At 39.5% G+C, this 10180-nt stretch overlaps 1 protein-coding gene across 7 annotated transcripts in view; it reads right to left on the reverse strand.

Annotated features, from left to right (window-relative positions):
- The window catches only part of LOC127977521 (Friend leukemia integration 1 transcription factor), a 28930-nt gene extending 21910 nt beyond the window's left edge, over window positions 1-7020 (reverse strand). For 2 of the 7 annotated variants that reach the window (XM_052582417.1, XM_052582416.1), the window contains exons 1-2: window positions 6875-7020; window positions 4347-4434 (exon numbers count right to left, since the gene is read on the reverse strand). In XM_052582417.1, coding sequence (XP_052438377.1) covers window positions 4347-4391 — 45 coding nt within the window. In that variant the 5' untranslated portion in view covers window positions 4392-4434; window positions 6875-7020. Of the gene's footprint in view, window positions 1-67; window positions 364-721; window positions 857-4319; window positions 4435-6874 lie in introns of those variants that run through there. The other 5 variants (XM_052582415.1, XM_052582414.1, XM_052582421.1 and 2 more) reach the window with 4 other exon arrangements.
- Window positions 7021-10180: the final 3160 nt, after the last annotated feature.

Raw genomic sequence — 10180 nt, forward strand, 5'->3', positions numbered from 1 at the left:
AGAACTACAGGCGTCTAAACTCTCAAACTCTGTCCATCTCTGAAAGATCCCTCTCATCCACTCTTACCTTAATAGTTCCGTCCATTTTGCGCAATTTTCAGTGGAGCCCGACAATATTCCAAACATGACACGCGTCTGAATTAATTCCAGATCTCGATATGTGGCGGAGAGACAGAGACAGTTTCGCCGGATGGTTTTTTCCTCTAAATTTGGGAAGTGAAGTCACTGCGCTTGAGAAGGAAGCCGTGTATGTGTGCGTGTGTGTGTGCGTGCGTGTGTGTGTGCGTGTGTGTATCCCTGGCCCTGCCTTCATTACGGCAGGATATTTGTCCAGAGAAGATAAGACACCAAAACAATAGTGTTTCTTTCCTTTCTACATGTTTTCGCTTGGAAATATTTACAGAGCGCCTGCCAGCACTTTACGTTTGTTGCGCTTTTTCCGTCATTAAAGTAGCTAGCCTATGAGATTTGATAGAAGCATAAATGCATCGAATGTATGTAACAAAATAAATAATAATAAATAATAATAATAACAAATCTCAAATAGCCAAACAAATTAGATAAAGCTGATACAAATACAAAAATAATAATAAATACATCTGGTTGACTTTTTACACGAATGGAGGTTTATACAAAATCGAGTTAACCTATAAACTATGAAATGTTGTCAAAATATTAGGATTGGAGTTCCGCTATAAAGAAAACCACGAACTGGATCTACCTATAGTGAAGTGAAGAATGTGACAAGTCTTCTTTTGCTGCAAAAAAGGGTTTCCATTAATAAAACCGAAGCCCGCAGCGCAGAGTCTGTCTGCTCCACACGTGTGCGCGCCTCTGAATGCACACGAGCAGCATTTCTCCAGCGACAGACTGTATGGACCATACTGAGAGGCTGATACCTCTCGTGTGCTGGCTGTTCGACATTTCGCAAAATCAGTAACACATGGCCTCACATATTTAATATCTTCATGGGAAATGAGGGGAATCGTCTCTATTCTAGACTACATTTACTGTACATTAAATATTTAGGCTACTTTCATCCCGGAAAAGAACTGAAAATCTTACCATTATTTATCACGATAAAAAACTTAAATAAAATAAAAAAACACAGATTTTTTTAAGTGCCAAACAAATCTGTTTTGCACCAATATTATATGGTAATAATACATTTATATAATTTTGAATACCTTGCTTGTAATTCCCTTTTCCAAATGCAGAGTCAGTCTCCACCCCCTACTTTTTATTTATTCCCCCGGTGCGCTCTGTTACCAAGCGCACTCTAGACGCGCAGCCAGCCCAAAACGTGACCAGACCCCCGGATCCTGAGACCCCCTGACCGAGAGGGCCATGCCTAGGGGAGCGAGACTGAGTCTGCGCCGGCTGGCTTGCACGGTTCGCGACATGGGGGTCTAGAGGGGGGAGAGGCCCCCTCGAGAGCGCCACATCTGGATCCTGCTAGGGGTCAAGGCTTCTCCTGCCTGAGGCCTGCACAGTAATTAAGGGAGACACCTTGTTTAACCATTTCGAGTCAGGGCCCCTCTCTCGCGCACAAAACAACAGTGGCTTTTCTTTCATTCAAATAAACGGCGTTGGCATATATTAATCAATTTCTGTGTTCTGCATTCTTGGGGAAGGTGAAGGATGGTGACAAAGCAGAAAGATGGAAATTGGGTTTTGTTGCGGACGACCCATTTAGGCTACCCGCTATTATTTATGGCCGAGTAATACAGATTTGGATCATCATATCAGGGTTTTTTTTTTTTTTTTTTTGGGACATGTGCATGCGAGTTGCAGTGGAAGGGTGGACATAATTTCACAGAGCGTGGGACTTGATAGCTGAAACATATGTTTCCCTAGAGGGGCCGCTTAGACTCCACCATTCTTTTAATTAAAACACCATTATCTCTGAGCGCATGACGAGACGGAGATCTGGTGGAGAGGGGTCACTAATGACAGTATAATTATGTTTTATGGTCTCCATTTCGATTATTATAAATGAGACGTCCCTTTACTTGAGACTAAACTATATATCAGATAAACAGTGAACACAAGCGTTTCATTCAAAATTACGAACTGCATTTGTGGTGGATTAAAGCAAAGAATTGATATAGGTCTAGTAGCCTAGATCGGTATGATATTCCTTGTTGGATGACAACAATTTAGACATCATCTGCTTATCTAAACCAAGGCTGTTTTCACATACAGTGCGTTCTCAACTCTCAAGATGTAATGATAACTTGTCCAGAAAAAAAAAGGAAAAAAAAAGTTTTATTTATGGAGCAAACATCTTCATTAAATGTAGAAAAATCAGCCTCTTTTCCCGCGTGGAACTTGCCCAGGTCATTACGAGTCCAGCGGTAACAAACATTTTGGAAGGCCAATAAACAGATGCATGTTGGTTTATGTAGTGAGCCACAGAACATCTGGCTCGACGCTGGAGCTTGACAGCCAGGCATTTCTCCCAACCACGACCTGTGGGAAGCCAGTGGCCTAACGCTACTGGAAAAACCCTGAAGTGCTGGAGTAAGACTAACCCAGAGAGAGACCAGAGGCTTCCTCAACTTCAAAAGGAAGAAAGAAGGGGGAAAACGATGTGGGAACAACATGGTAAATGGACTTTCGATCATACAATTAAGGCTACTTAATGGGCTACAAGTATATACCAATTTTATAGACCCTATCTATCTATCTATCTATCTATCTATCTATCTATCTATCTATCTATCTATCTATAGTTTTGCGAAAAATATTAGAGCGGCGCTGTCCTGGGCATCATGGTTCTCAGGTTTCTCAAGACCGTCACCCGCCCTTTTCCTCTCACGCGCGAAGAATGATACGAACATCGAAAATCGTCTGGCCTCCTGCTCCGGGCCATAATTAATTAGAGATTTATTTTTATTGGAAAGCCCCAGTCTCGCCCGGCCTTGACCAAACAAAAACCTAACCCGTGGCTTCGCCTGAATGAAGTTGAATATTCCTCTCAAACTGGCCTTTCTTGAGGAGCTGAGGTAAACCCCCTTTCCCGCTCAAATTCTGCCCGCCAGCAACACAACCCAAATATGACCGTTTATCTGCAGCGCGAATTAAAGAGGGGGAGGGGTACATACTTGCGAAAACATTTCTGGAACATATTCGTTAAATATTTGTCACATTTGACCAAAACAAAAACTAGGGTTTGGTTGCATTACACATATACAGACACACCCCAAGAGTGTTTAAAAATAAGTATAAATAAATAATAATAAAATAAAAAAAAATCATAAGATGGGACACCAAACATATTCCCAGAGACTTCTTTGCTCCATTTTATTGTTGTTTAGACGTGGCCAGCTCCACTGCCACGCAGCGCACTATTTATTATTCAGTCTGTGGAGAGTAAGCTGGATTTCAAAGAGAAGGTTTTCCCTCAACATTCCTGCGCTGCTAATGTCTCGAAACAAATCGAGGACTGTTCGTGGGACTGTGAAACGCAGCCCCTCTGTGGAGGAACACAAACTATAGCGTCTGCATGAAAAGCTCCCTTATGCAGGGGGCCATAAGTCTCCATAACATAACAACTCGGCTCTGGAAAGTATGCTGATTGTAAAGATATAATGAATGACTTTAGCAGGCACAATACTTCATTTTCATGGCTCTGTCTGTGCGCTCTGCACTAAGCCTTTTGATACATTAAAGTTATTGCTGTGGCACTCCGCCATAAATAACCATCCAAATATGCCAATGTACCTTTCACCTTCTAGAAGAACGAACAGTGATAGTACAACATATCTTTCATAAAGAAGTAGACTATATAAAGTGAGCGATCAGTAGAAGTGGCATAATCAGTGTGGGCTTATATATACCCATCTGGAGAGATTCCTTAAACAGTTTGAGTTCTGGAAACTTCCCTATGCATGGTTGGTCGAACTTAGTTCATGCTAAAACAGATGTCTGCCATTTGCAATGTTTACATTCTTTAATACCATGTCAAGAGAGAGAGAAAGAGAGAGACAGAAGCTCCACGTCGAATAATAACAATAATGTGAAATAAGTAACATTTGTGAAGGTCAGAGATGGCCTGTCCATTCGTTCAATGGCCAGATCAAATTTAAGACTAAGCTAGACAGACAGTGTACACTCTCCCAGATGTGTTGTAAACCAATTAAATCATTAGTCAAACTAAATGGTCTTCATTCTGTAGGCTACCACCCATTTGAAGTCAAATATGGCGAGAGGTGAATCCGGAAAACCGCGTTTGAACAAGCCATTTACATCAGTCATCAGCTGGGAAGAGGAAAAAAGGCCATTTAGAAGTTCCACTCTGTTTCCTCCGACATTACCTGCACGTAGTGACGATGCTGTCTTACCTTGACGTAAGACGACGTGTCGGGGACGGTCTGAAACATTTTCATTGGACAGAGAGCCCGGAAATGTGTGATGTTCACTTCACGGCCCCTTTAAAAACACAAATCCACAGGTCACCTTAGAGGAAGCTGGAGTGTACACAGTGCACAGAAATTAATAAAAAAAATAAAAAAAAATAAAACACCAACCAAATAATTAGGCCTATAATAATAATAATAATAATAATAATAATAATAATTTCAATAAAATAAATAAATAAATAAAAAGCTAATTTAACCGAATTGTTTCTTAATTCTGACTTTACGGCCCCCGCCTCAAGACAACTGTCCCAAATTAAGCTCTAAAAATTAGTTTTATTTCAGGTTTTATCTGCTAAATTCCGAACATTTTAAAGAGCAAACGAATTCATCGATTATCTCTTAGCCATTCATTAATTCCCATCTCTCACAAATCAGCACAGAACCATTTTATTTATTTATTTCTCCGAATTACGCGGATTCTCCTCCGTCAATATAGCTTGTTTCCTTTCGCCATGCCAGTACTTCTCAAAATTGATTTCCCTATCAGATTCTACGAAATGCATTTCCTCGTGCCCTACAGTGATTGCTTCCTAAGAAAAAAAGAGAAGCGGGTTTACCTGCATTCTCTGTGTTTACCTGCAGAGGAATTGTAAAGCGGCGCAGCAGTTCTTGGGAATAAAATGGGAACGTTGGTTTCCAATTAAACCACATCCAGTAATCTAAACAGAGAGGTCAGACCTGGTGCATGAGCTTATACGAGCAGCACGAATGGACAGAGCTGCATTTATTCCTTTAAGAAGTGTAGCCTATACTTTTCATCCCTCCAGAGAGATTTAAAAACCGGGGTTATTTTTTTTAATTGACTGCACCCACAGACCTCCGTTTCATGCAGTATTTTAACTAAAGGTGGCAGTACAGTATAATAATAATAACAATAAATGTATTTGTTTTAGTATTATTTTGCTTTTCATATTTAAAATATGTACATAATACAGTTATACACATGTTTTGCGTTTCTCTTTCCATTTCTTCATCTTTCGTTCTTGAATGTGTTTATATGATAAGGCTATCTGAGATAAGTCAATTTGTGAAGTGTATAGGCCCAGCCCCCTCCAGGTTCGGGGCAGCCACATGTTGAAACACTTTTCGTTTTAATAAGTGAAGCTTGCAAAGTCTCGGGTGAAAGGGCAGCTCGGGGACGGTGTCTTTCGCCTTTCCTTCGGCGTGCAATTACAGAGCAGACTGGCACGAGCATTATTTAACATTCCACAGCAGTTCAGCAGCACTATGAAAATAACTGATGGCCATATCAAAACACTGCCACTTCACAACTTTATTTCTCGCAAACCGTCCTGATGTGCACAGAGTTTATTTACCCTTCTTTATAGGCTAATCATTTAAATAAGGATTTATCAGAACAGCTAGTTTTCTGCACCCAGATGTAGGATAATAAAGAAACTAGTTTATCCAAGGTACTTTTATAATAATAATAATAATAATAATAATTATTATTATTATTATTATTATTATTTAACACAGTAAAACACCAAATGACTTTTTTTTTCAAGCACTTTACTCTCCAGAACAATCGCTGTGAAAACATTCATTATTCATGCATCATTATGTAGCTATAAAATAATTCTTGCTTCACTCACTTGTTGAAATAATTTATTTAAGTTTTTAGTGTCAAGACGACTTTCTTCACCGCTAATTAAATTTAAAATGATTTAAAGGTGTATTGCCTTTATGCATGTAGGTTGTCAGTTTGGTTCCACTTAAAATTGCAATTCAGCTTGGGTTGTAACTGCATATAACTAATGAGAACTTATTTTAAATAATTCTGTGCATAAAGTTTCAAGCTAAATAGTTGTTTACTTGTTTGCACGCTTCACATTACGTCGGACGCATGCGTAAGTGCAACATGGTAATAAAGGAAATTAAAAGGCATTTCGTCAGTTGTCTGCCTTTGCGATGGGGATGAGATGTTGCCATGTCGATACCTGAACATACTGACCGTGATGGATAAATCAGGAGTCTTATAATTCGCTCGATTTATATTCGCAGCGTCAGACCTCGGGCGAGAGCTGGGCTCGCCTCATAAACTTTCCCAAATGCATCCAATTTCTAAACGGTAAAAGAGCATAGAATTCCGCATCTGTGGCCAATTAAGTGACTGGAGGTTCAACAGGACTGTTAAGTAACTGCATCGCCTCTCCTCCGAAGAGGACCGAGAGCGTCTAGTGTTTCACCCGAAGCGTGTTCGTGTTATCCGTCAAACAGCGTCTCTCTCGACTGTCAACACGCTGCAAACCGGGAACGCAGCGACATACCAAAGTGGACAAGGAACTCAAATCATTCGCCCGTGAAAAGTAGTTCCACGTGCATGAGTTTTTATCCCGGAAACGAAACGAGGATTGCAGAGAGCGACGAAAACTTTCTGGTCAAACTAAAATCAGAAAGAAGACATGCTCAACTTTTACATCGCTGAACCTCAAACACACAATACTCACCTGTCTCGTGTCTGTCACTGGATATTTCTGAACTCTTTCCCAGTCTTAAATAATTAGTCCCGTCTATGAGAAAGTGATTGTCATGGATATGTGTGAGTTGTGTGGAGGAGGCGTGAGAGGAGGAGAGGAGGGATGTATGAATGGGGAAAGAGAGATGGAGAGAGCCAATGAGAGAGCACGAGCTCACCCTGAACATCCACTGAACCGTCAAATAACGGAATGAGCACAGCACTATAAAAGAGAACGAAAGAAAGGGGGAAGCGTCAAGAATACTGGAAAACATCCGAATAATTCCTGCAGATACAGGCAAACATTCAAAAGACAATTCGAAAGTTTGACAACTTCGTTCATTCATTCACGTGTTTGTTTATTTCGAAAATGTATGCACAACACAACTAAACAGCGCAAAAAAATAAAAAAATTAAAATAAAATAAAAAAAGTTTATATATGCATTTTATTGTCTTTTTATTTTTATTGTATTTTCATTTGAGGATGCCTGCTCGATTGGATGAACGCGCCCAGTGGGCTCCTGTCACATGCACGCGTCCCCCCTGAGCGTCTCTTTCCTGTTAGGTTGACCCTGTTCACTTCACTAACTCCATTTCCTCCAGCAGAGATCTTTACAGTCGGGAAACCGCTGATGCATGAACATCAGTGACGAAGCAAACACTTGATAAAGACTCTCTCATTGATCTGAACTGGTTCTCAAATTAAGTTTGAGCGTTTTTTAAAACAACTGATTGATGACACTTACATATGCACTGTGTGAACAACAAACATGCTTAATATGTGAGTTGCTTGTGATTGCAATTTGGTAGCTATTGTAATCTATGTGCTAATGTAATCAATTATTACACAATAGAAAATGTGCAACATGCAGGGTGCAGCAATAAAAAGTGTTACAATATCTTGCAAAATAATTATACGTCTTTGCTAATGGATTTTTATCAAACAAATAAGTTGAGCTCATATAGTCCCTAAACTGTACTGATAAATGTGACCAAAGCAAAGATATTTGTTTCCCATAAGCCTAAATTTACCTCGCTGATTTAGGTAAACCCGAGTGAACTCTGAAACAGTATTTGGAATAGCACGCCACGTTTCCGTAAGATCACATACTTTTGAACAATAGCAGGAAATTGCCACCTTACCCAGAAGGGAAACATATCTAAAGGCAAGCGTCACTACTTCAGTGGCTGAATGTCATCTACAACATGTAAAATGTTAAATTCTTACATTCTTTAACCAACATAGAACAGTTTTATTTTCTACCCTCTTTTATATATATTATTATTTCTTTTATTTCTGAGTGTGTCCTGCCCGAGGAGCTCCAGGAATTGTTACAGATGCCGGGACTGAGAACACATCACTGGCTGGATGACGCACTTCCATCCGAATGCCTTCAGACAGAAGTGAGCAACAATAAACATGGCCAACGCTATGCTAGTGTTCGTTCTCAGAAACTGGTTGTTCTTGTTGTTTTTTTTTTTCTCAATTGTCTTGTTGCTTTAAAGTTTTTACTGTAATAAAGTTTAGGAGTGAACTAAGAGAGACAGACCAGTGTAAAAGGAATAAAAAACAAAAACAAATATATATATATATTTTCAAGCATGGAAAAAAAAAACAGTTTCCAACTGCAGCGATCTATTCTTGAAAATAAAAGTTATTTTATTTTAGAAGAACCTTTAACATCCATGGAACCTTTCCATAAGACAAAAGCTTCTTTACATTAAGTACACATTTCTTGAGATTATTAAAATTTCCTTCACACAGAGAAAAAAAGGGGGTTTATTTTAAGAACTTTTCCCTGAAAGGTTCTATGAGGAAACCACAATGGCTCTTCTATGGTATCATTGCAAAAACCCCCTTTGAAACACTTATTTTTACAAGTGTATGTCCAGTCTTGATAAACACAAGCTGACTAACAAGAGTGAAACTAGACCCCAAACTGTTGTGTCACATTTAAGAATCGTATTCACATGAGTTCATATGTGACCCTGGAGTCATTTTTTTCTCTTCGAAATTGAGATGTATACATCTCCTGAAAGCTGAATAAATAAGCTTTCCATTGATGTATGTTTTGTAATATTGTCTTTCAAATGTAATATTTGGCCGAGTTACAACTATTTGAAAAGCAAAGCAATCTAAACACTGAATAACAAAAGCACCTTTGAAGTTTTCCAAATGAATTCTAAACAATGCATATAAAAAAATAAGATATATTTACAGTAGGGAATTTGCAACATATCTTCATGGAACATGATCTTTACTTAATATCTTAATGATTTTTGGCATAAAGTGAACAGTCGATAATTTTGACCCATACAATGCTTTTTTGCCTATTGCTAAAAATATACCCCAGTGACTTAAGACTGCTTTAGTGCTCCAGGGTCACATATTTTCTGCATAGGTTTCACGATTGTGTTTCAATACACATTTATAATGTTTCAGGACTGAATGGTGTTTTAGCCATCAAAGGTTAGAGGGATCAGAACTGCACTCAAGGAAAGGGAAGATCTGAACCATATCAGTCTCCATGAAACGGTTAAAAATGTAACTGTCTCTCATGGGATCTAGCATCTCACGAGCCGAATTCCTGCATCCCATCTATGATCAGCCCCCGTGGCTGGTGTTATAGCGTTAGAGATTTATCTCAAAGGTCCAGCTCCGCCTCCTGGGACCTAATATCTGGCTATTTAGGAATATGCAGAAACATACAGACGCGTCTGATTACATCGAGTAATGAAGGCCTGGATCCTCCAGTGTAATGTCTTATTTATTTAACTGGAGGAGCAAGAGAGCAGCAGAGATGAAGATATCTCATTTTCCACATCTCTCTATGTTCTCAGGGGGGACGCGTAAATGAGATGCCGGCACCAGTGAAGGCAGGGCAACTCTTCACGCTAACCCCGTCAAGGCCCACACGCAACAGGACAGACCCAAGGGCTTTACTAAACTGAAGCACAATCAGACTCATTCGTACTTAAACGCCAGTAATGTCAGCACAGGAGAACGGAAGACGCTCTGCAAAATAACGTGACTCGTAATCTCATATATATATATATATATATATATATATATCTATTCCCTTAGCCCTCATGAAACTAGAGGACAGTTATGAACACCTGGAGAAGGCTGTCTGTTTTTTCCGGCCTCGCATGGATTTCATGTGTTAAGTGTGAATGCTCTAGATTCATGGTTTTTAATACGAGTTTCACAGACAGGTGAAACCGGATCTGGAAATGTGTCTTTATGCAAACAGCAGACCACTCAGGCATGTCATTAGAATTTGCAGAAGGGAAATT

This window comes from Carassius gibelio, chromosome B18 (assembly GCF_023724105.1).
Source record: "Carassius gibelio isolate Cgi1373 ecotype wild population from Czech Republic chromosome B18, carGib1.2-hapl.c, whole genome shotgun sequence".
Lineage (NCBI taxonomy): Eukaryota > Metazoa > Chordata > Actinopteri > Cypriniformes > Cyprinidae > Carassius > Carassius gibelio.